The sequence below is a fragment of the Gopherus evgoodei genome, chromosome 2, assembly GCF_007399415.2.
Source record: "Gopherus evgoodei ecotype Sinaloan lineage chromosome 2, rGopEvg1_v1.p, whole genome shotgun sequence".
NCBI classification, from domain to species: Eukaryota; Metazoa; Chordata; order Testudines; family Testudinidae; genus Gopherus; species Gopherus evgoodei.
Window position 1 is genome coordinate 38511596 of NC_044323.1, and position 27305 is coordinate 38538900.

The following is a 27305-nucleotide window of genomic DNA, read 5'->3' on the forward strand; positions in this document are numbered from 1 at the left end:
TGATTAATATAATAATAATTTTGCTCTGGCATTGGACTAAAGTGTTTGAGGTTGGAGCATTTTTAATTGATTATCTGTCTTCTCTGAAGATGTATAAAGCAATGCCTAATAGCTATGCTGGTGAAAAATCTGGGGAGGTTAGCTTATGAGAAGAGCAAAGCTAGATGTGTTAAGCAAACTGTTAAATTTGTTTTAATTCCATTTTCTCTTTTAATCAGTCTTGTTTTAATTAAGATTACTGTTTTCTGGATAATTTCAGGCAGATGTCTGCTTGTGGACAGGGACCCCATAATATGCAGAGAAAGGTGCTGGAGGTTAAAGAGTTTCTGGAACCTGCACTCCCCTCTCAGTCTTGTCTCTCAGACAACTAACAGTCACGTTGTGTTGCCAACAGACTGTAGCAAGCAGCCCTAAGAGGAGAATCTGAAAGACCAAGCAGACGACGAGAGTTGGCAGACATGTTGGTCACAGATACAAATGAAGACAATAGATATTACAATATTTTCAGCACCTACTAATACTTGTTCTGCATTATTTGTTTTCTCCTTAAATCTTAACATGACAGCCTGTTGTCTTCATAACACCAGGAATTGTATTCCATGTTAGTATATTTTGTTCTGTGAGTAGTACCAAGGGTTACTTTGCTATCAGGAGCTGGGATTTTTGTTGGAACATGCTAATACAAAATGCATGTATTGTGTATTTAAGCTCTTGACCAGCCGCAACATGGAAGGAATAATTTACACTGAGATTTTTTATTGTGGCCCCTCAACAATTGCTCCTTTTCCCCCATTTGCTCCTCAATCATCCTTTTAGGACCTGTGCATAACTCAGAATCTTTATCTGCAACCCATCAGTGTTATGCCAAGCTTCAACCCGGGACAGACATTGAAAATGATGACCTGCAGCAGAGTGCTATGCTTGATGTCATTGGAACTGCACACATTTACACCAGAAGAGAATTTGGCCCCTAACGTCAGATCCTTTTGTTGCAGTGATTTCTTACTATATTATTTGCACTGCAGGAGCACTTAGGACCATCAATTCATGGTCAGGTCCCCATCATACATGGTCCAGTACAGATGAACAGTAAAAAGACCACAAAGAGCTCATACTAGATTATGACAAAATGCAATGGGTGGATGAGGCAGAAACAGGGAAAAAAGAAGGATAAGATAACAATAAAGTAGGCAAGTATAATAAGCAGAGGTTTCAGTTTACCACCCACCTGCACATTTTGTTCATTTATTAAATGGGTTTGCTATTTACAAAACAATCCATTCTGAGTTTCGAAAGCCAAATTTCAAATTTGTTTCTGTTTGTAACAATCTGAATTAGATGCTGTTGAAGAGCAATATCTATAGAAATTTACAGCTTCATTACACAGAATATACAAAATAAGCCATTGAGCTCAGTGGTATTACTGTGAATTCATGCCAGTGTAGCTGAAAGCAGAACCTGGCTCATTATGTAAAGTGCAGCAGAATTCCAACAAAACAATGACCCTCAATCAGAAATATATAAGGCAACACCTATGGAAAAGTCCAACAGAAAAAGAAGCCTTATTGTCACTGACTGTATCCTCTTTTTTGCATCTAATTCTTCATCTTCATAGGTCTAACTGAGTAGGTTTACAAATACCTCTATAATTAATAAGGTTTTGCCAGATGCTTGCAAATGGACAGTAGGTTTATTTAATCCACTGAGCCATCTTGTAAAAAGTTTGTTTCTCCTCAGGGGTCATGAGTAATAAGTATCCTTACATTTGATTTAGCAGCTCATTGTCTAGAGATGACTAAATAAATGCATCAAACCACAACAGAGTATCAAGAATGATATAATCAAGGCCACTTTGAAAAGAGCAATCTATAAAATTACACTGATGCTGACTCAACCAATGATTTAAACAGCTGATAACAGGCCTCTCTATTAGGCTGTTTATTTTTAATTGTGGTCAGACAACACTTGTGGTTACTATGATCGTATACATGACAAGATTCAATACACTCATCTGGCCTACTTTAGCACTGTCATTTATGATGTCTATCCCTTATTGTACCTTATCATCCAAAAGAATGGAACATTTTTATGGGCATTTTCCAATTAGCACCACAAAACTGTGGAGTTTGCTCACCACCACTACCTTCTGGCACAGTACACTGAATTGATCTCATGTTGACTAAGCAGGCCTCCTGTCTATTGTGGGACTAATTCTGCAGAATACTTTTTGTTTCCTCAGCAGATGACTTAATGATTTTCAGAGCTAAGAGTGAGAATTTTCTGTCCCTTTCCCCAACCTGATGTGAGGAACCTAATATTACCTGGTGTGTGGTCATCATCAGGACCACTTTGCCCTGTGACAACCCTGTTGCCAATACTCCAATCAAAATCATTGGCAGAATCTTGTGTTAATCCACATGCAATAGTCCAATCTTGGTCTCCTGTTTCAAAGTTACAGCTTCCAGGGATACTGGTATATTGGCCTGAAAATGCAATAAAAAGTAAATTCACTCTCTTGATATCAATATATAGTATATCAGTTGGTATATTTAAAATATGATAAGCATACTGCACATAGTAATAGCAAGGATTCTGTTCAACTAATGCCAAATTTATATATGTTAAGAATGTTACTTACTGTATGTTTCTACATTTTGGTATATCTTGATATGATGCAGGCTATAGAGACAAAATATTCTCTTTATTAGAGATTGATATGCCCTCCACCCTTTGGATATATTTAACGTCATTGGTGTATGGCTATGGCCAATGATGAGGACATTAGGGAGATATGACTGAGTATGGGAGTTGTTTGAGCTCAGTGAAGTGGAGAAGATAACAGCAAACCAGATGCTAAACCTGGACTCCACTCCTATGATCAAGCGTTCACATGTGCATATATTGGCATTCCTGTATTGTGACCTATGAGCGTAGTTTTATAAGTGAAAGAAAGTATAGTGGTTAAAGTACTGGATTTGGACTCAGGAGATCTGTGTTTAATGCCCAACCCTACCACAGATTTCCTGTGTCACCTAAGGCAAATGACTCAGGGCCAGTTCCAAATTCCATTGAAGTCAATAGGAATCTTTCCATTGATTTTAGTGGGCTTTGCAGCGGGCCCTTAACTCACTGAGCTCCATTCCCCATCAGTAAAATGGGGATAATACGACTCCTTTTCTCCCACCTTTGGTTCTTCTTGTCTATTAAATTGTAAGTACATTTGTCGCAGAGATTGTCTCTTAGTGTGTGTTTGTACAGCACTTAGCACTGTGGAGCTCACTGATTGGTGCATCAGGATGCTACCATAATACTGATAATGATCATTTATGATTTTATTTTAAACAAAGAGGCATTTCCTCAGAAATTGCATCCACTTACTTCTCCCACTAATATACCAGTTACATGCTCTTGGAACCAAGATGTAAATAGTCTCATATTGAACTACCATTCCCCACTGTGACAGTGTTTCTTTAAATCAGCCCGCTCTAGATATTTAGAATTAAATTCAAATTATCTTTATGTGGTATGTTTCAACACAAAGTCTCAAGATGCTTTACAGTGAGAGATAAAACAAGATATTCCCAAGAAATTCTTTTTTTCAAATCTGCGGAGATAATTCATTTGACTCTAAGATACATTAATGTTCAGGATAAAAATGTGTAGAGGGCAATCCTATGTCCCTTTTGATAATTCATCAGAAGCACAATCAGAGAAGGTATCTGGTAGCTTTGCCTCTGGCTGGACAGGAAGAAAGTATGAGTGGACAGATCAATCTTGGAGTACATTACATTGGGAAAAACTGATCGATTGATTGATGAAGGAGACACATATCCTCTCACTATTTCAGCATTTGCCCTCTTACTTTTTTTTCCCAGTGGGATACTATTTTCAACACTACCAGTCAGCTAATTTCATAATGAGCACTAAGCTGCAAAAAGCAAGAACAGAAGCTAATATTGTCATAGCAATAGGTGCTAATGTCATTAATGTTACGAGTCACTGATGTATAAAAACTCAGGATGAAACTCTCAGTGCACCCAGACAGTCAGTAAGGGATAAACCATCCTTGGTTTGGGCAGGCAAAACTTTTCTGGAGTTCCTTTGGATTTCAGAGCATCTACACAACAGGAAGTTTAGGACTTAGGCTCACTTTTCAAGGCCAAATGTTTCCAGGTGAGCAGCTTTAGACTCAGGGGATTCCCAGGGGAAAAGCCCAGGGGATTAGGGAGGACCAAGAAACCACGTGTTTAAATTGTGAGATTCCAGGAGAGGGACAAGGACTAAGGCTCGATCTGTACTACAGACTTCTGCCGGCATAGCTATATTGGTCAGGAGAGTGAAGAAATGTGATCCCTGACCAACAAAGCTATGCCAGCAGAAGTGCCTAGTTATACCAGCAAAGCTGAGCTTTTACCGATACAGCTTGTTTTGCTTGAGGGCAGGGGAGGGGGAAGGGGTGTCATTGTAATATACTGGTGCAAAGTGCAGCTTTGACAGTATAGCTGCATCTGCACTAGGAGTGCCTTGGCCAGTGCAGTATAGCAGAATTCCTATACCAGTAAAGTGTTCCTAGTGTGGACATAGCCTAAGTCAGTGCCCTTGGAGAGGAGGCAGTGATACATTCGCTGACAAGAACTGCCTGTATGCAGTTCATACTCACTTCAAGAAACAATATTTATGTACAGTCTGCAAACGAAGAAGTTACACCAAGCAAATGCCCTCACGCAGCATAACAGATTTCTCCTCCAATGAGATACTAACCTCCATTGATGCAGGTAAGATTAAATGATTTCTCTAAAGTCACACAGGAAATCTAGGACAGAGTAGGAACTCAAACCCAGACCTCCTATTACCCATGCATGTGTCAACCACCAGCCCAATCGCTCTTTCAGTTTTGTGGTGTGACAAAGTTCCTCCTCTACCTTGGTGGGTCCTGCGCTTATTGGCAGACTTGCTCACCTCAGTGATCTCCCCCACAGTCTGGACCAACTCCTCCTGTGTCAGATTAGGAGTTAGGAGGTTTGGGGGGAACCCGGGCCCACCCTCTACTTCAGGTTCCAGCCCATGGCCCTGTGGATTGCAGCTGTCTATAGCGCCTCTTGTAACAGCCGCATGACAGCTACAACTCCCTGGGCTACTTCCCCATGGCCTCCTCCAAACACCTTCTTTATCCTCACCACAGGACCTTCCTCCTGGTGTCTGATAACACTTGTACTCCTTAGTCCTCCAGCAGCACACCCTCCCACTCTCAGCTCCTTGTGCCTCTTGCTCTCAACTCCTCCTCGCCTGACTGGAGTGAGTTCCTTTTTAAACCCAGGTGCCCTGATTAGCCTGCCTTGATTGGCTGCAGGTGATCTAATCAGCCTATCTGCCTTAATTGGTTCTAGCAGTTTCCTGATTACTCTAGTGCAGCCCCTGCTCTGGTCACTCAGGGAACAGAAAGCTACTCATCCAGTGACAAGTATATTTGCCCTCTACCAGACTCCTGTACCCCACTGGTCTGGGTCTGTCACAGTGGGTACTGAAATTTACATTCCCATAGCCCAGACTGCACTGCAGTGTAGACAAGCATCCACATGCTACAAAAACTGCAGATCCTCTTTTACACTCCTGGACTATAAACTAATCTGCTCTCCAATTACACACTCTGCATCTTATCTTCTTGAGAAGAAGAAAACAATCTAAGCAGGTGGGACCATTTCTTACATGTTTAATGTTCAATTATTTAATAGGATGCCCCAAAAACATTTTGTTTGCAAAAATAGACTTGCTGCCATTATAGAAGTATCTTTTCAAATGAGAAACTAAAGCAATTCTCTTTATTATGATGCAGATTTGCAAAAATATAAACTGTAATCAATGCTGTTTTGTAGGATTTTCTTGTAAAAATCTGGTCTGCTATAAATACCTTAAATAAAGATGATTTTGAGCTAGTGAATAACATATGTAACCCCCTTAGGGTTTAGAGAGAGCATGACCCCTTTAAGGGGGTCAGTGCTATTGGTGGGAGTGGGAGCAAAGAGAGAGGGGAGAAACAGGGTGTGTGTGTCTGGAGCTCCAGACAGAAAGGCTGCAGTAAGCAGGCCCTCACAGAGTGAAGCAGCCAAAAATCTGCCTGAAGCCTGGGAGGGACAGAGCAGCTAATCAGGGACACCCTAGGACAGGAGCCAGGAGGAGCACTGTGCCGGGAAAAAATTGCTCGAGAAGGACAGGCTGGAGCTGGATCCAGTATCATTGCTGTCAGGGCCGGCTTTAGGGTGATTCACCTGATTCCCCCAAATCAGGCCCCGCACTCCTAAGGAACCTCTGCTGACATGCCGCTGAAGGCACCGGCAGCCACTAGAGCTACCGCTGAAGTCCTGACTCTGTCTTTGGCGGCAGCTCATTAGCTGTCGCGGCAGAAGGACTCTCCGCCGATGTGCCGCCGAAGGCCCTGGCAGCTAACTGAGCTGCCATCGAAGACCCGCCGCTGTCTTCGGCAGCAGTTCTTTCAAATCGGGCCCCGCAGTGCCTAAAGCAGGCCATGATTGCTGCCCAAAGCTGCATGGAGCTTTGAGTACTGAGGCTTGTGACTTTGCATTGGGAATAAGGAGGGAGGCTGTTAGCTAGTTAAGCGAGGAGGTTGTCGCTGTGTGTGGCTTTGCAGAGAGCAGCAGGCGAGGGCACTAGAGGGGTTTTTGGGGGAAGTTCACTGGCACTGACGATGACCAAGAGCACCCAAGACTCACTGCTGGACTGGAACTTTGCCCAGGACTCCTGAACTCTGTGTGCAGACACACTGCTGGGTGTCTGCCCCTTTCAGACTGTGGTACCACATGGCCTGTGGGGCCTTGAGTTGAATGCAACCCTGTTTTACCACTTCCCCTATATTTCCCCTTGTTGTTTTCCTCCTTTCATCCATCTGTAAATAAATATTTCCTTTTCCTATATTTATTGTACTTTTCCGTTGTGTTCACTCTGGGGGGTTTGGAACAGGTGCCCCTGGAGTAGAAGGAACTTTCCCTGCTGCATTCCTGCATGTGCCTTCTCTTGGCCAGAGCTGCCAGCAGAGCAGACTCCATCTTGGCCACAAAGGTGCTAAAATTATACATATAGCATGTGAACTCTAAGAGGAGGATTCTTCAACTGGTGCCATTAAAGTAAAATAGGAATACAAACACATGGAACATACCACACTAGTCCATAACATACGCCGTGCTGCACTACAAAGGACAGTTGAGCTTTAATAAGTGAAATAGACAAGCAGGAAGTGCAAATAATTTGGCCACGTGATTTCAAGAGAAAGTATATGTGTCTTGTACAGTTTTAAACAAATCAAAGACCAAATGAATTTTGATTTTATAACGCTATTTATAATACATTGCCTGACAGCAGGAATTCAGCTCTAATATCTTACCAGTGCTTCAGAAAGCATTTAATAATAAATATTTATGAACAGCATTTGCAGGTCGATGTCTGCACCTCTGGGTATTCCTTCTTTTTGATGTAAACAGAGACTGTTTAGGAGTTATGAGAAAAGGACTGGTCCATTTGTCTGCAAAATTGCTTTTATTTCAGTAATTCAAGCACTGCATGAGATGGTTCATCAATGATGAGGCTTGCTATTAATCAGATCTGGACGTATAATTGACTACAGTTCACGAAAACTGAAATGGCTTTCATGTGTGATTTTCACATCTGTACTTCCAATGGGCTTTGAAAGAAAATGAAAATTGTGCAAGATTGCCTCACTCTACGGAATGAAGCATATAAAAAGCAACTGCTGCAATTTTTTTTTAAATAGGATGCAACACAATGTTCCATTACACCAACTTTATGTGGATATGATTGCTGTTGGGCCAAATTCCATTGTAAATCCAGAGAAATGCTTCAGTGGAATTACTCCAGATTTACAAACAGCAAAACTGGGTCCTTGACTTCAATAATTACACTGGTGTAACACTTGGGGGATCAAGTTCAACCTGGAGCTGAGAGAAAAAAGAAAAAACACAGCCAAAAGTTTCAAATATACAAAGGTGATGCGAGGATGGGGCAGGTTGGAGCCGCAGGTGTTTCTCTCTCAGTCATTCTGCCCCGTCTTTAACAACTCCTGCTGCTTCTCCTGACCAGGGGAGGGTTCTGGAAGGTCCCTGCGTCCAGGCTGAAGGGGCAGAGGCTTTCCCCTAGTGTTGTGTGAGAAAATCTGACCTTTGCTATTTGGAGCTGCATTATGCTGGGGTTATGGAGTGATCAACAGCAACCCTGTGCGGGCTCAAGGTGGCTGAAGGATGAAAGCACACTGAGCACATTCTGCTATTCATTATAAAAGAGAAGTTTATGCCCCCATCTAGTGCTTATTCTACACCACAGCATAGCAGACATACCCAGGGATCACCTCTACCTCTGTCTCAAATCCAAACACCTCCAGCCCTTGGCACTGTGGTATGCTGGACAGGGCAACCTAGCACTTACTTTAGCACTCTGTGTGCTACATTGCAATATTGAACTACTGTTTGACAGAGGGGAGAAAGAAGTTCTCCATGCCCTCTCCATACATGGTAAATATGTGACGCCTCATATGTTGAAAGTGCATTGAAGTTAATATTTTCCCAAGAATACCTTTTATACATCATAACAAACTTTTGGTTTGTGACTTGGACTGATATATGGCACTAAATGCTCCCATTCATTGTCTGACTAAGAAAAGAAAGCCGAAGGTCTCACAAGTTATCTCTAGAGAACACTTACAGAAACCAATGGCAACTACTGTATGCAATAACAACATTTACAGAATAAATCATTAGTTATCTGAGTGTCATTAAAAAGCAGTTTGCATTAGACAGAGGTTCAGAGTATGTTTTTCTGTTGGGGCCCTGTAAAATATAATCGTGGATAGTTTACAAAGTATTTTGTTGCAGTCACACTGCCTGACTACTGAAAAAATATTAATGTAATGTTATAAAATATGAATAATCTTTTAAAAATCCATGTATCTACTTGAACTGGTTATCCTTTTAAAGGTGCAGTTCAATTTAGATTTGTTCCGTTGTGAATCTGGCCAAAAGACTGCATAAAGACACTGCTTTAGGATCTATACTTCAGATGATATATAGATTATTTACTTTAAAAAAAAATAGAGAGAGAGGGAGATGAGCTCCATATAATATTTTAATGATAATATGCCTTTTCCTTCCTCTTCTTCCTAATATACTTGCCAGAGTGACATTATTTGCACATTTGGGCACAATACAATTTCTCAGTGAACACTTTATATGGCCTCTGTAATCCTTAAATATAGGATTTAAGATTGTGCCATTCTATTCTTTTCAAGACTTGTCTAATGTGACCATCCACCGAATATGAGAGGGAAAAAATCTATTTTTGTTGTTTAAGATGCATTTGATACATTTTCTCTCCCCTATGTATCAAGAGTGATTTCAGTAATCGTTTCACATGTGTACCATGACAGAATGTGGCTATATAGATTCGCGATTAAGAAACACAGATTGATTGCCAGGATTAAGGACGTGCCTTAATAAACTGTTCTGTCCTCTTGCTCTTAAAATGTAGTTCTAGTCTCAAAAGTGACTCTGCAAAAATGGCATTGGAGGCAGGGTGGGGACAGAGGCAAGGGCTCCATGTGTACTGCATCTTAACATAAAATACGATCAGTATAAGTGTTTAAAGGTAGTTTGTTTAACTGCAAGCCCTATTAATGTAAGCTCTGCAAGTCAAACTGGGTTCTTTCCTTCTCACACACCATCATCAATAATAAAGTTCTGCTGGCCAAACTCTGTTCCAATCTTCAGTTGTCACTGAGCTTGCACAAGTGTAAACAGGTTGGAATTTATCAGAAAGTTCTGTTGATGATGCAGAAGGAGGAAAGTAATCCAGCTCACTCATTCTGGTCTTTTGTTGGCTTTGGAATAGTAAAGAGCAATAAAAATGTACTTGTGTCATGAAAACGAACCCATGCAGGGAGCTGATCCGAAGGGTAATTTTTACATGGTCAGTGTTTGGAGCTCTAAATGCTTCTGTATTTTTACCAATTTGCTTATTAAGCTTTTCTCTTTAATGTTGAAAGCTCAAAATCCTTTCAAGTTTCTTCCTCTAGATAATTTGTATAGTAATCCTTGGATTATCTTCCTCAAAAACACCTGAACTGGTTCTTCTATTTGCTCATTGTTTTGGTTATGTTGCACATTTGTGACTAAGTCACATTTAAATATTTTTGCTCAATAAATGTCTTTGAGGATCTGAAAGTGTAAAACTTTGTGTGATGAGAAACAAGAAAGGAGACAGTATGCTTATATTACCTTCTCCTGAGCAGCTGTACAAATCCACCTAAGATGGGTTACAGTATTTATGGTTAAAATTTTAATATTAATATAGAAAATTGTACTTACTGCAATCAGCTTCATCTGATAGGTCCTTGCAGTCTGGTTTGTAGTCACAAACAAGGTGAGACTCAATGCAGTTCTTGTTCCAACACATAAAATCAGTGACTGCTGGGCATTCCTTAAGACTCTCTCCAACTGAAACCAACAGGACATTTAAATCTATACTTTCATTAAATCAAAGTATGACCTTTTTGATTTGTTTACCCATTATACACTATCACTTTAGTGATTTACTGCATCCAACAGATGTTATTCAATTCCACTCTCTTTTAATGATGTCTTGTGCCTGCCTAGACTGCTATATTGGTGATACTCAAAGCTGCAAGGATGGAATGTTTTGGTGGATAGGAGTTCATTTCCACATCAGCACAACTCTCTTCCTACTTTATTTGTGGTGTTATATCTGTGCATACAATTCAATTTGCTACAAACTGGTTTAAAGAGGGCAGGGCAAAGGATTAAACCTCATCTCAATATATGACATAACTTAGAAATAAGATAGCATCAAATTGCCTGAAATTATCACTATGCTACTTTCATACAGTGCATAGTTTTCTGAAGTGTTTCAGGTCATTTAATTGAGTGAGATTTTTCAGTGTGTGGCAGAGACACCTATTGCAGTCAACATGCAGGCTGCATAGGGATTCAGCCTAAACTATTTAAAATGAAGATTCATTTTACCAGAATAACTTTTCAGTCGCTCTTGAATCTGGGTAAAATAGTGGAAAAGTGTGAATGGGAATGAATGAATAAGTTGGGGCAATAAACCCAAGGAATGAGCCAAGGCCAGATAGCTCTTGGATTTAGTTCTCAGAGATCTGTCAAGCTTAAAAATACTGATATAAATGTTCATCAAGTGACTCAGTGAACTGGCTACATAACTGCAATTAACATTAATAAGAGCTGTGCTGATAACCCAAAGCACAACATTGAAAATGCACTTCTATGAGTCTGAGATTTTTTTTTTCTCCCAGTGCCTCAAGCTGTTCAGTGATACACATAGGAGAATGTGCTTTGACTGTATTCTTTGTAATTTGTTCTATGGCTCTTTAAACATGACTGAAGTGGGACTTATCATCAGCAACAGCTCTGGGCAGAGCAACTTCAAGTATGTAAAGGGATAAGGCCAACATTTTTAAGAGATTTCGTTGATTCTGTATGTCTCTCAAAACTTGGATTGCACAACTTCAGACGCCTGTTTAAAACCTGATATGCAGAAGCAGACCCACAAGCTCTCATTGATGCCAAAATGAGAAAGCAAAACTAAATCCTAGTTCCATAGAGCACATAAACAGGGAAATATTCAAAAAATACATGAAATGTAACTCAAATCCTTCAAAGGGAGTTCAATGACTGGTTTAGTTAAATGTAGCACTGACAGGCAAGTTTTCATATGCGATAAAAAGCTATGAATAGTATTGGCCTTTAGATCTAAAGGTCTCAAATCTTGTAATGAAAGATAATACAATTAAATAAATAATAATCATTAATTAAACATGGTTTTACAGATTTGGAAACTGAAGCATAGAAAGTTTAAGTGATTTACCTAAGGGCACTCAGGGACTTAAGTGACTTGGTGGTAAAACCAGAAATAGAACTGAGGTTTTCAAAATACTATATACTTCTTAAAAAGATAAGGTAATAGCTGTTTGTAGAATCACAGGGTTGGAAGGGACCTCAGGAGGTCATCTAGTCCAACCCCCTGCTTAAAGCAGGACTAATCCCCAGATTTTTTTTTTTTGCCCCAGTTTCTCAAATGGCCCTCTCAAGGATTGAGCTCCCAACCCTAGGTTTAACTGGCCAATGCTCAAACCACTGAGCTATCCCTCCGCTCCCTGTTTTTCAGCTCCATGTAAGATCAAACTTTTGTCTCTTTCACTAACAGAAGTTGGTCCAGTAAAAGATATTACTTCACCCACCTTGTCTCTCTAATATCCTGGAACCAACATGGCTACAACAACACTGCAATATACCCTTTAACTAATTTAAAAATTAAGAACATCTCAGGCAGTAAGCTGGGAACAGTTATGTTGCTGAAGTCAGACTGGATGAACTGTAGATGAGTCCTACCCAAACTGTACATCTGAATAGACATAACTATTGGAAAGTTTGGATCTGGATTCAAAACTTCGTGGCTTGGACTCTTCTGGAGTAAGAACTCACATGAACACAATTTTTCTGGGTAGCTGTATATGAAATGAAGTATACATTTACAAACAGGATACAGGCTGTGCCAAAGGCTTTGGCAAAGGCCAAGGCAAAATCTTTATTTGGAATCAATATGCCAAAATTGGTACAAATATCTAAAAACAAAATACTCTTCCCCAAACTTCATACTCTATCCAAAATTCAACTCTAAACGTGGGGGCTAGGGATGGAGGGAGCTCAGCGTTCTACTGCATAAACCAATAGTGGCCCTTATTGACCAGAGCCACCGTATTGACAGAAATCATACTAAAACAAGAAACATGATGATGGTTGTTGATCATAAAAAGTAACTACAGAAACTACAGTGACTGAAGAAATTCACAAGAATGGCACCATTTCAAGTATCATTTTACCATTAATGTTTTCAATATTTTTCTAAATATAGAAATACTTAATCCCAGAACACTTCCAAAACCTAATATATATCACTCTCATTTCTGAGGCCTGGGTGCAATTTAACATAAGAACATGTTAGAAGTTCTATCAACATAGAACATATGAGGATTTTCAAAATATTAACCTGCCAATTCATACCTGTCTGCCATTGAAAAAATGGGTTGTCAAACTCTGGCATTCTATCATGATTTAACCCATTGAGTTACAACACTACAATGCACGAGAGTGGCATTTAGATCTCTCTGTGGAACTGCTTTATGAACCAGTCTAACTCCTTCTGATGAACTACTTAATTATCATATGTTGAAAGGTAAAATGATGTATTTCATGTAAAATAAGGGTTTTTCTCCACAATTTCTTGTCTTGTTGCATTTGTCCATACTGTGGGAGGATGTGTGCAAATAAATGGCTTTTGGGTTTCATCACATTCCTTGGCTGTGCTTTGACATTTAATCAAGTGGAAAGGTATTTTGTTACCTTATAGTCTCATTCAAGATTAACAACATCCCTTAAATATACATACTTTTTTTTAAAGAATCTAAATCCTAAATAAAGCTCGTGGAAATCTAAACACTGACCCCATCTCCACAGACAAGTCATTCCAAACCAATAAACCTCAGCAAATACCTGCATACAAAGCAAGAGTTTGTTAAGGATCTTGTTTTCACGTGCTGGGCTGTACTTATATATTCAAAGGGAAAGCTATAGGGAGTCATTGACCCATGGAGCAGCAACATGTTTCAAAAGAGCAGCATGTGCCAATCTCAGAGTTACATTCTATCATGATATAACCCGTAGAGCAAGAATGCTGGCATTTCACAGAATGGCATTCAAATGCAGGGCCGGCTCCAGGCCCCAGCGCGCCAAGCATGTGCTTGGGGCGGCATGCAGCAAGGGGCGCTCTGCCAGTTGCGGGGAAGGCAGCAGGCAGCTCCGGTGGACCTCCCACAGGCGTGCCTGCAGAGGGTCCGCTGGTCCCGCGGCTCCGATGGAGCTTCAGCAGGGAAGCCTGCAGGAGATCCACCGGAGCCGCGGGACCGGCAAGTGGCAGAAGGCCCCCCGGTGGCATGCAGCCGTGCTTGGGGCAGCGAAATGGCTAGAGCTGGCCCTGTTCAAATGGAGGCTTAGGAAAATGTCTCTGGTTTCCAAATGGCTAGAGAAGGAAACTGTATGACTTAAAGGGGACCCAGCAAAGATCTCTCAAAGAGTTAACTTACCTAATATTTAAAAATAGTGGAAGACTCAGCTAGACTCCAGGAGGTTCTGTGAATTGTATATACTATGTTCTGCAACGTGATAGATGCTTCAAACTAACATATTTACATTAATTTAATAGGGATTTTCCTATATGTTCATTTATTCTTTTTAAAGCGTTATAGTTTAACTTGCATGTTGTTAACAGTATAATCTTCTACCAATTTTTTGAAACTACTGTATCATTACAATGGAACTGTGAGCTAGCGAAAGGTAAAGAATTTGGCTCTTTCTGAGTAAAGGATAATCATGTTTATAAAAAATGCCATAGGAAATATGAAGCAAAAAAATACTTTATATCCAAGTGTATGTTTGCCACACAATTAAGGCTCCCTGACATGACAGTGAAATATTACTTTGGAAAGATCTATCAGGTGTAACCCCAAACACCCATGTAAGCAGGGAACACTGGATTACATACTACCTTTCACTGCATGGCATGGAAGATAATTAATTGTGGCGATGAGAGATGGTCTTGTGATTAAGGTCCTGACGGAGTACAAATCCCAGCTTGCCCACAGATTGTATGTGATCTTAGTCAAATTACTTAATTTCTATGCTGCAGCTTCCTATCTATAAAATGGGGATAAACATTTCTCTTTTCCTATCCTCTGACTGTGAGGTCTATTTACGTTATAAGCTAAGCTCTTTGGGACTTGGGCTGCCTGGTACTATGTATCTGTACAGCACCAAGCTCCAATCTTGGTTGGGCAAGTAATAAATGGTGAACAAACACAGTGAGGGAAAGAACAGCAGCTGTCCTGCATTTTCTGTCCTGGTCCCCAAAACCCAGTGAACCCTCTCTAGAGACTCATGGCTTTGGGGGAGGGAACATGGAACCAGAAAGGGAGGATGAGATGTAAATCTGTGCAGCATGCTTTGATTAGATACAGGCATATCTCCCATTGAAAATCCATCTGGGAATCTCTGTAGGTTTGATCAGCAGTAATTTCTCCTTCATAGGAAAAAACCCACCTTCTTCCTCACCTACCCTAATGGGGAATTCTGCAGAAGCTGCCTGCAAGGACTACATAACAGCATGGTCCTAGAGAACAATATTTCTGTTTTTTATTTGGGAGAAAATGATGATGTAGTCATATCATATAACACCCAGTTCACAAGTATTTCAGTAGGATGTCAAACAGCAGCTACTACTGTTAGACATTTTTAAATCAGCAGGTCCAGAAGCTCTCATCCAAGAGTTTTAAAAGATGGCCAAGGAGCTTGCTGGGTCATTAATTATGATTTTTCAATAAATCTTGGAACACTGGGGAAGTTCCAGAAGATTAGACGAAAGCTAATTTGCCAATATTTAAAAAGGGTAAAAGAAAAGACCTGGGTAAGTACAGGCCTGTCAGTCTGAAATCAATTGTGAGCAAGATAATGGAGAAGGTGATACAAGACCCAAGTAAGAAAGAATTAAAGGAGGGTAATATCATGAATGCCAATCAACATTGGTTTATGGAAAACAGATCCAGTCAATCTAAATTGGTATCTTTTTTCCCCCAGAGATTAAAAATCTTTATTGATAAAAGGTAATAGTGTTGACATAATGTACTTAAATTTCTGTAAAGCATTTGACTTAGTACCTCAGAACATTTTCATTAAAAAACTAGAATGTTATAAGATTAATATGGCACACATTAAATGAATTAAAACTGGCTAATTGATAGATGCCAAAATGTAATTGTAAATGGGGAAACATCACTGATCAGGTGCATTTTCAGTGGGATGCTGGAGGGATCGGTTCTTGGCCCCACACTACTTAATATTATCAATAATCCTGGACGAAAACAAAAATGATCACAATAAGTTTGCAGATGACACAAAAATTGGGGCAGCGCTAAATAATGAAGAGGACAGGTCACTGACAGAGCAATTTGGATCTCTTGGTAAACTAGGAGCAAGCAAACAATGTGTGTTTTATTATGGCTAAATGTAACTATATATATCTAGGAACAAAGAAAGTGGGCCATATTTACAGAATGGATATAGAAGGAACTCTATGCTGGGAAGCAGTGACTCTGAAAAAGATTTACAGGTTGTGATGGGATAATCAGTTAATCATAAGCACCTACTGCAACATGGTGGCCAAAAGGGCAAAAGTGATCCTGTGACGCATTCATGGGAAACTTGAGTAGAAATAGGAAAGTTATTTTAGGTCTATATTGGGCACTGGTGCAACTACTGCTGGAATACTTTGTCCAGTTGTGATGCCCACAATTCAAGAAGAATGTTGATAAATTAGGGAGGGTTCAGAGAAGAGCTATGAGATAAATCTATCTATCTATCTCACAGAGCTGGAAGGGACCCTGAGAGGTCATCAAGTCCAGCCTCCTGCCCTCACTAGCAGGACCAAGTACTGGTTTTCCCCAAATAGCCCTTCAAGGATTGAAACTCACAACCCTGGGTTTAGCAGGCCAATGCTCAAACCACTGAGCTATCTGTCCCTCAAGACAGAGAATGAGAATGAATATAGTATTAGAAAACATGCCTTATAGTGCTAGACTAAAAGAGTTTAATCTATTTAGTTTAACAAAGAGAAGATTAGGGGATTACAGCATATTACAGCATATAAATACATAGACAGGGAACAAATATTTAATAATGGGATCTTCAATCTAGCAGAGAAATGATCCAATGATAGGAAGTTGCAACTAGACAAATTCAGACTAAAAATAAGACATATTTTTTAAAAGTGAAAGCATTTAATTTTTAGAACAATTTACACAGAGTTGTCATGGATTCTACATCCCTGACAATTTTAAAATCAAGATTGAATGTTTTTCTAGAATATATTCTCTAGGAGTTAGTTTGGGGAAGTTCTATTGACTGGTTTATACAAGAGGTTGGACTGGATGATCACAATGGTCCTATCTGGCCTTGGAAACATGGCAGCTGTTCATGAATGTACAGCAACACAATTTAGGATAAGTTTCAGGAAGAATTCTGATACATCAGGAGGCATATAATTTCCATAATTATAAATTTGTCCAGGACATTAATATTTAAAGTCACCACCGCTGTAAAAATGCATCTTGGGAACTACAATTGCAACTTGTACTTCAGACCCTAATTTTATGTTTCCTCCATTGTGCAGAATCCTGGAATTGTGTGGTTCATCATTATTAGCCGCAAACATGTCAACCCTTTCAATTTACAGGTTACCATTTAAAGCCAGCTGTATATGCTGCTGCTACCGTTTGCAGGCATATCAACCACTACTAATGATCAATGACTTTGAAAGCAGTTGATAAATCTGAGAATATCAGCCTGAACTCCTGACTTTCATAAGTTCCTAAGAGAAGCTTATCTATCAGTACATTCCAGTGGCATAGTCAGATGCTGGGATAGAGGCATCTTGCTCTTGAAGTTTGCTACAAACCCAGATGGAATATAGCAGGGCCAATGACTTCTGCACTAGATTTGTAACCTTCTGAAGAGACAAAGCTTTCAGTAGCCAGTTGTCTAATTATAATCAGATGGACACATTCCTCTGGTGGAGGACAAAACTACTATATTTAGAATCTAGAAAGACTCTGGGGGCTCAGGTAAGGTTGAGCAGAAGTGCTGAAAGCTGGAAGATAACCATTGCCTAGAACAAAATGGAGAAACTGCAGGAGAGTTGAAACAGTCAAAATGTGAAGACAGGCTTCCTTTAAATTGAGAGATACTGAAAAGTTTCAGAATTCTCCTTCCACAATGATATAATGAATGCTCTCCATCTTGAAATGTCTGTCACGTCACAAAAGTAGTAACCTTAAACTTAGACCTTAGTCCATCACATGCTTTGCTGCACATTGGGCTACCCACATTTGCCATCTTTGCCTATCAACTGCGCTTCTCTCCTAATCTTCCCATTTCATGTTGAGGTGCTGATATCACTCAGAACTGTTTGTTTCCATGTTATTCATGGTGTTCCTCTCTTTCTTCTTGTGTTTTCTGGTTTCCATTCAAGGGCAGTATTTGGAAAGCATTCTTTGTCCATGTTCCAGCCACTGATGTCTTCTTTTGTACATTATTTGTGAAAGGGTACCTTGTCCAGTAATTTTTATGACTTCTTCATTCCTCTTCCTGTAGTAGAAAGCTGTGTCATAATTAAGGCTTCCCAATTTCTTGAGCATTATACAGAATGAAACATTACCCCCTGAGCATTTTTTCCTATTCTAGAACAATGGATTCTGCATTGATGTCCCAAAATTGACTGATTATATCTTTTCAGGATGAAATAAATGCAAAAATTAATTCAATAGTATAAATAGACTAGACCGATATTATTCAATTAAACCAATAGTACATGTCCAATGGAAATGTGATTCTGTTAATATTATTTCTGTTTAAACAATGTAGGAAATTTTTATCTGGGCACAAGCTCTAATTTTAATTTATTTTCAAAGCAGCAGTAATGATTAAACCCTATTATGGACTAATGTCTTGCCAATTTGTGCTGTTTAAATTAAATCTGAAGGATAAGAGTAAAAAAAAAGGTACAAGAAAAACCATTAAATGCCTCTTTCATGTTTTGTTAAAACATTTTAAAAACATGAGTTTTTTTATAAAATTATTATTTTTTAAAAATCTGGTCAGAAAATATTACCCACAGGAAAAGATCTTGTTCACTAAGTTTCAGCCTGGAACAAATTAAAATGGGCCAGACACAAGCCACTAAAAAGTTGCATTAGAACTGAAACTCATCTACAATGTTATAGTATCATACGACCCTACAAAGTTAAGTTGGAATATATAGCAGGAGCAACGGCATACTATTTACACCAAGAATTTAATTTACTTGCCTAGTTTGTCAGCACAGTTTTCTGCAAGCTCAGATCTGTACAAAAAACATCAAAACACTATTAGCATGCTCAACAATAATGTTTCTGTCCATGGATGACCTTCTCAGTCTTCTGCAGGGAAAGTTAGATAAAGCACTTCTACAGATGCAGGCTAGAAGTCATCTCAAATAAGGTTCTCTTTGAGTTCAGAAGCAATAAGGAATTTTATCCAGTGCATGTGTCATACAGAAGTCCAGGTCTAATGTGATGACATGCATTGACTCTGACATAAACCCTACACTCAATAAATTATATTGACTGCTAGTAAAGAATTTCATCTGTAGGCACAAAAGCCCAACAATATGCTTCCCAAAGATGTTCATGGTGAGAGCAAGTATTTGGTGGCTAAGGCACACAAACAGCAAGAATCACAGATGTTACCATAGATCTATCAATATATAATTGATTCTGGTACGAGCAATATAATAGTTCAGAAAAGATTCTCTTCAACATAAGAATGGCCATACTGGGTGAGATCAAAGATCCATCCAGCACAGTATCCAGTCTACCAACAGTGGCCAATGCCAAGTGTCCCAGAGGGATTGAACCTAACAGGTAATGATCAAGTGATCTCTCTCCTGCCATCCACCTCCACCCTCTGACAAACAGATGCTAGGGACACCATTCCTTACCCATCCTGGCTAACAGCCATTAATATACTTAACCTCCATGAATTTATCGAGTTCTCTTTTAAAACCTGTTATAGTCCTAGCCTTCACAACCTCCTCAGGCAAGGAATGCCACAGGTTGACTGTGTGCTGTGTGAAGAAGAACTTCCTTTTATTTGTTTTAAACCCGCTGCCCATTAATTTCATTTGGTGGCCCCTAGTTTTTATATTATGGGAACAAATAAATAACTTTTCCTTATTCACTTTCTCCATACCACTCATAATTTTATATACCTTTATCATATCCCCCCTTAGTCTCCTCTTTTCCAAGCTGAAAATCTCTTTAATCTCTCCTCATATGGGAGCCGTTCCAACTCCCTAATCATTTTAGTTGTCCTTTTCTGAACTTTTTCTAATGCCAGTTTATGTTTTTTGAGATGAGGAGACCACATCTGTACACAGTATTCAAGATGTGAGAGTACCATAGATTTATATAAGGACAATAAGATATTCTCCATCTTATTCTCTATCCCTTTTTTCATGATTCCTAACATCCTGTTTGCTTTTTTGACTGCCGCTGCACACTGCGTGAACGTCTTCAGAGAACTATCCACAATGACTCCAAGATCTCTTTCCTGATTAGTTTTACCTAATTAGCCTCCATCATAGTATATGTATAGTTTGGGTTATTTTTTCCAATGTGCATTACTTTACATTTATCCACATTAAATTTCATTTGCCATTTCATTTGCCCATTCACTTAGTTTTATGATATCTTTTTGAAGTTCTTCACAGTCTACTTTGGTCTTAACTATCTTGAGCAGTTTAGTATCATCTGCAAACTTTGCCACCTCACTGTTTACCTCTTTCTCCAGATCATTTATGAATAAGTTGAAAAGGATTGGTCCTAGGACTGACCCTTGGAGAACACCACTAGTTACCCCTCTCCATTCTGAAAATTTACCATTTATTCCTACCCTTTGTTCCTTGTCTTTTAATCAGTTCTCAGTCCATGAAAAGATCTTCCCTCTTATCTCATGACAACTTAATTTACATAAGAGCCTTTGGTGAGGGACTCTGTCAAAGGCTTTCTGAAAATCTAAGTATACTATGTCCACTGGAACCCCCTTGTCCACGTTTGTTGACCCCTTCAAAGAACTCTAATAGATTAGTAAGACATGATTTCCCTTTGCAGAAACCATGTTGACTTTTGCCCAACAAGTTATGTTCTTCTATGTATCTGACAATTTTATTCTTTATTTTTGTTTCAACTAATTTGCCTGGTACTGACGTTAAACTTACCGGTCTGTAATTGCCAGGATCACCTCTAGAGCCCTTTTTAAATATTGGCATTACATTAGCTATCTTTCAGTCATTGGGTACAGAAGCTGATTTAAAGGACAGGTTACAAACCATAGTTAATAGTTCCGCAATTTCATATTTGAGTGCTTTCAAAACTCTTGGGTGAATGCCATCTGGTCCTGGTGACTTGTTATTGTGAAGTTTATCAATTAATTCCAAAACCTTCCATAGTGACACTTCAATCTGTGACAATTCCTCTGATTTGTCACCTACAAAGGATGGCTCAGGTTTGGAAATCTCCCTAACATCCTCAGCTGTGAAGACTGAAGCAAAGAATCCATTTAGTTTCTCTGCAATGACTTTATTGTCTTTAAGCGCTCCTTTTGTAACCCTCCTCTTTTTTCTCTTTTGAAAACAATAAATCAGTCACAGATTGCTGTGTGTTCACACATGCTCAATAGGGACTTATTAAATCAGACAAAGAGGTATAAGTCTGGGCCACACTGTGTATGGTGGGAGATACATTGTAGTTTCCTGATCCCTGCAATACACCGTCAGTAGCGGCTGCCATAATTTGGGTGGGAACTCTACAGGAGCACCTAGGAGGATGAGGCAGCAAGGGATATCTGCAGCACTCTAAGCCTCAGAGAGGGTAGGTGGATGGGCACTTTTGGGACTGAGCCTATTGCACTAACATTTGTCCTGTATGTCAGGCCATTTTTTCAGTACCAATAAAAATGAAGCACATCAGCCACTGAATCACCAGTGCCATATCCTTCACCCACAGGATTTTTCTGAGAAGCATCTCATCTGAAAATTTTTCTTTCTGTAGGTATATAGTCATGTGCCAGTGCTGTTCAGAATGGGTGTGGCATCACCAGTGGCATGCAGAATGATATGAGCCAGGGTGTACACAGAGGAGTGGCAATGACTCAGCTGAATGTTCCCCCTGTCTCTATGGAATCTCTTCTACACAAAAAGCTCACGCTGGGGATTCCCATTTTGGGTAACAAGAGATCAGCTGCTTTATGTAGCATGTCTCTTTGGAAAGGATGCCTACATTCTACTCAATTTACTCTTGAAAAATGGCCCTCTAAATGTTATAATTTAATATATGCACCACAAGTGGGATGTGACAAACAAGAAACAGAGGATCTTCGGGGGAAATGCACACAGTTGAATAGAAAGTGATGAAGTCCAGTCATCACTGGAGCTAACCTTAATGGTCATAAGGGGAGAGAGACAGTAAATGCTTCAAATGGTACCATGGAGATATGGACGTAGGAACACAGAAGGGGAAACTATCTTACAGTATGGCCAAACATACGATTTGATAGTCAGTAATACATTTTTCACTAAGAAGGAAGAACATCTGATTCCCTATAAAAGTGGTAACATGAGGGTGCAGATAGATTACTTCCTAATAAATCAAGTTGAGCTGAAGAACATCAAAAATTGTAAGGACAGCCCAACAGAAAGCATTGCAACTCAACACAGAATGCTGGTTCTTGACTATGGATACTTATCATCCATGAGAACAAAAGAGTCCACAGCAGTTCAGAAAACCAAGTGGTGGAAGCTTAACTAGGTTAACAAGTAGGCTAAACTGAAACTGTTGGAGAAGATCACTTTAGAAGGGTTAAAAGAAAATATGAATCAAGGGTGAAATCATATTGAAAGCAAAATTCAAGAATGTGCAAAGAGCCTGCTTGGTGAAGTAAAAGCAAGAGTCTTTTTCCCCAATGAGATTTTGTGGCAGAATGAGAAAGTTCGACAGCTGTGAAAAAAACAAAAAAAATATTTTTAACTTTGGCAGGTGATGTTTTAACATCAGGATTTTCAGGAGTAAAAAGACAAAAACCTAGTGAAGAAAGAAGCACTAAAGCCAAAACCATGGAAGGCTTATATTCTCATCTTGAAATGAAGAAGGGAAAGAAAGAAATATATAGCCTGGCAAAGATGCTCAATAAGAGAACTAAAGTCATTGGTGAGATAAAGGTAATTAACGAGGAAAGTGCAAGGCCTATTAGCAGCAGCTAGCTACCCACTCTATGAGAATAAATGGATTGAAGTTCAAAACTATGGATTCTTTATCTTTGAATACACAGTTTCTTTTCAAGCTGCACACCAAGCAAATCACCCCTCATGCCAACAGAGTTCTACAAGATTCATATAAACAAATAAAGAAACTGAAAACAAAATCAAGTTCTATCTGTGGTCAAAGTGAGTTAAGTACCAAAAACACATTTCTCAAAGTCAAAACCCATGATAAATAAGCTCAGTTGTTTTCCTCATGGGGACATAGGATTCACAAAATGAAGCAAAAATGGCCCCAAAGTGATATGGGCTGCTCCAGTGCATTTTGTGTGTGCTCTTAAAAAAATGACAGAGCTCTAAAGTATTTCAGAGATATGAAAGATTCCTGCCTAGTGCAAAAGGAACCCTATTGTACTCTCTTAATCCCTGCTTCACCTCAAACTGGTGTCTTTCTTTCTTTCTTTCTTTCTTTCTTTCTTTCTTTCTTTCTTTCTTTCTTTCTTTCTTTCTTTCTTTCTTTCTTTCTTAAGGATTGGTTGTCAAATGCAGTTTTATTGCTAACCTAAAGACAAAAAGCCAAGTAATGCAATTCTTTAAAGCTTTCAGTAAAAATGAATCTAAGTTTTAAAATATGCTATTTAGATTCTTCTTACATAATGAGACTTGGGCAGCTATGGTGTTTGTATAATATGAATTGTATAATAATTCTTTCCCTACTGCAGAGTATATAAATGCCTTGTATCGTACCTGACTGTGGTATTCCTGTATAAGTAGTTGTAACCTTTCCCTGAGAGGAACAAAGTGGGATAAAGCAAACTTGAGTCTCCCAAGAAAAGTTCTCCTTCAGCTACTTTATTTCTTGGCTTTACAAGGCTGCTCTTATACACTGTCTCTCATGTTCCCTTGTTCCTATGGGCCTGATTATTGAAATACACTAAGGGCAAGATGCTAAGAGATGCAGCAGTGAAACTGCAGCTAAGGATTTAAGTCACTTTATTTACCTTCACAATTCTGGGCTGCTCCAGGGGCCCAAGCATCCCCTAGTATAACTTGAACAAAGTTAAGGCAACCTGTTCCCAGCTGCCTGTGTGCAGCATTACTGTACAGAATCTCTACAGCACTATGTATTGCAGCCTTGCACCAACTTTCCTGTCTCTCCCAGTCCTTTGCACACCTTTTGTGAAAGGGTGTTTCAGGGTCCTTAGAAGACATTTTCCTCAGTTTCTGCACTTGGGAAATTTTTCCCTGACTGGATCCAAAGCTTCTAGAGTCGCTTTGTAAAAACATGAAGGACTAGAACCTGTGGCTATAGGGGTTCTAGGCTGCTGATCTTTAGCCTAGGTTTCTGCAGGAGGACTCTGCGGAGCTAGGCTCTGCAGAAAGTACCAGCCAGCGGGGTCTGAGTGGTGGACCCTCACATGCCACTGATTGGCTGATGCTAGCTTTTAAACCAGGAAGCCATCACTGCTTCCACTCCAGACTTTGCTTGCTATAGACCCTGGACTTTGGCTTCTGACCCTGGTCCGTCCTTAACTTTGCTATTTGCTCACTGTCTATAATCTAGTGTCAGACCCTGATATCCTGACCCATTTTGATCCCAACCGTGCTATCTGCCTGTCCCCTGGTGCCTGAGCCTGACTTCCTGGCGTCCTAACCCAGATCACTCCTGACCCCGCTACTTGTCTCCTGAACGCAATTTAGCAGCTGACTGATACACACAAGCCACCCATGGCCTGGCCCTGACACCCTTTATGGAACTCTGGCCCAAGGCTGGCACACTAGAACGGGGGGAGAATCTCACCTAAAGAGAATAAATTTATCATCATTCAGTGACTGATATTAAGTCAATGATACTAAAATGTTTCTAGATTTGTTAAAATTAACTTTTTTCTCCTGTAATGATAAAAATTTAAAGATTCCCAGTGATTCCATTCTAGTGTTTTCTAAATTCGCCCATCATTGTGGTGCCTGAGAACTGTATAGGGGCTGATAAAATTATTTCTTTCCAAAGGCCTAATCGAAAGCCTACTGAAATCAAAGGAGCAAAGAGTCTTGTGGCACCGTATAGACTAACACATGTATTGGAGCATGAGCTTTCATGGGTGAATACCCACTTCGTCGGATGCAACCAAAAGGAATCTTTCCCCTGACTTTGTGGGGCTTTGGATGGGCTAATAACATGATCTTATTCATTTGAATCTCATGTTTCAGAATAGCCTAATACAGGAGAAATGATAGAAAAAGAGAAAAGCATCATATAACGTTAAGTAATACCAAAGGGGGAAGAAAAGGAAAAAAAGAAAGGGAATAACTGATCAAAAACCATAAAAAAGTAACATGCTTTGTATTATGAAATACTAATACTAATATATCTCTGGAGAAGCTAAACCAACTCCAGCTTTTATTTCTCTCTCAAGTCCACAGAAGAGTACCATTTCAGTGCCAGTTTCTGCAGTGGTTGTTCATATTATTTGTTATAAACTTTTGCTCTCTTCTTGAGTTCCTGAGCAGGGCGAACTAGCTTCTCCACTAACTATAAAGTGTTGCATGGTGCAGAATTGAAAATTCAAGTGATAAAGTTTAAGGACAGAATGGACAACTAGATCACTTTAGGGTTACCATACGTCCATACTTCCCCATACATGTCCGGCTTTTTAGTTGTTAAATCGCTGTCTGGGAGGAATTTTTAAATATCTGAAAACGTCTGGGAAAATACCAGTGTATGGTAACCCTAACGTGAAAGTGCCACCCGGCTCCCCCTGCTGCTCTCGGCCGGCAGGTGCAGGGCACCAGCTGGGTCCATCCCTTTGCATCTCCTCTGTGGCGGTACCCCCTGCTCTGTGTCCTCCCGGGCAGTTGTGCTGGCAGTGGCTGGGGAGCCCAAGAGGAGGAGCAGCCCCCAGGCAAGCGAGGGAAACTCTGAGGTGAAGAGGCTGCTGGCTCTGGCGCGGCCCGATCACTGGAAACTGACAGATACCTGCCCTGCCCCATCCCAGCACCACCTGCTCCCCAGCCCAGTGAGTGTTACCTGTCCCACTAGCCTCAGCATCCTGCCCCATATTGTCAGCCACCCCAATCTAATTGTGACACCATCAACCCTTGGCAAAGGGTCCCCTGATCTTCACAAACAGCTATCACCACAGGCCTGACAAAATCACTGCACCCCACATGTGTCTTACAGGGCACTTACCAACAAAGAGGAATGTGAAAGGGATCTACACAAGGCTGGTAACTTGTCAAGAGTGAGAATCTTTGTGAGATGTGTGCATGGGTAATATTGAAGGAATAATGTATTTACCTTAAAAGTCTGCTTTATAGATTTGGAGTAGAAATTAGTCACAAGGGGATAATGGCCTTTTGGGGCAAGAGGGATTTGTCACCTTGCCTAATCTGGCTGGTGACACAGTGCGAGACTCAGTTGTTTAGCTTTGCACAATAGTAAGACTCTGAATGGGACACCATCAGAGGCAATGGCAAACAATTGAAACACCTTAAAGGTAAAAAAGAAACATTACAATAGGACTGGGTTTTGCCCTGTGTGCAAATAGAAACAAAGTCTGTTTTCAGTATAATACAGAGGAGGGAGTAGCACTCTGTATCCTTTCACTGAGGAAACCGCTTGTGAAACAGGACTGCTTTCATGAATGCTTGGATCCTGCTGTTTGGGAAACCAGCCAACTCTGCAAAGACTGAACTTTGTGGGTAGAGGAGGAACTTACTTTGAGATAAGAAAGGTAACTCTTGATAAGTGTAGGCTCAGGTTCACATTTTATGATTTTGTTTTATATTGTAATCATTTGTTTCCATCACTCTTGTTTCTAGTTAAATCCTCATTCTTAAATAAACTGTCTTTTGCTCGAGTGCTGAGCCAGAGGCAGGCCGGGGGAGGGGGGGAAGGCCAGAGGGGCGCAGCATGGTTTGAAGATGCAAGTGCTGAAGGAGCCACTGGCGAGTGGGCAGGTGGGAGTGAGGAGGGAAGAAGCGGGCAGGGGTTCTCGGGGTGGGCATGGGGGTTTCTGGCAGGTGAGTGAGGAGGTGAGTGGCAGGTGGGAGGAGGTGAGTAGTGGGTGGGGGACTGAGGAGGGATGCAGCAAGCCAGCGGCAGGCCAGGGGATGAGGAGGGGTGTGGTGTCAGGGTGCAGCGGGGAGGGAGCGGGACCTGGGGCAGAGTGGGGGCAGAGTGTGGGAGGAGAGTGGGTGGTCTGTGGATGAGACTGACACCCCCCCATGGAGTGTCCTCTTTTTTGAATGTTCAAATATGGTAACCCTAACTTAGTCTCACCTCTGGA

At 40.3% G+C, this 27305-nt stretch overlaps 1 protein-coding gene across 1 annotated transcript in view; it reads right to left on the reverse strand.

Annotated features, from left to right (window-relative positions):
* MALRD1 (MAM and LDL receptor class A domain containing 1) overlaps positions 1 to 27305 on the reverse strand; it is a 438556-nt gene that overhangs the window by 99430 nt on the left and 311821 nt on the right. The window contains 2 exon segments of the mRNA XM_030549280.1: positions 2322 to 2483; positions 10386 to 10514. Coding sequence (XP_030405140.1) covers positions 2322 to 2483; positions 10386 to 10514 — 291 coding nt within the window.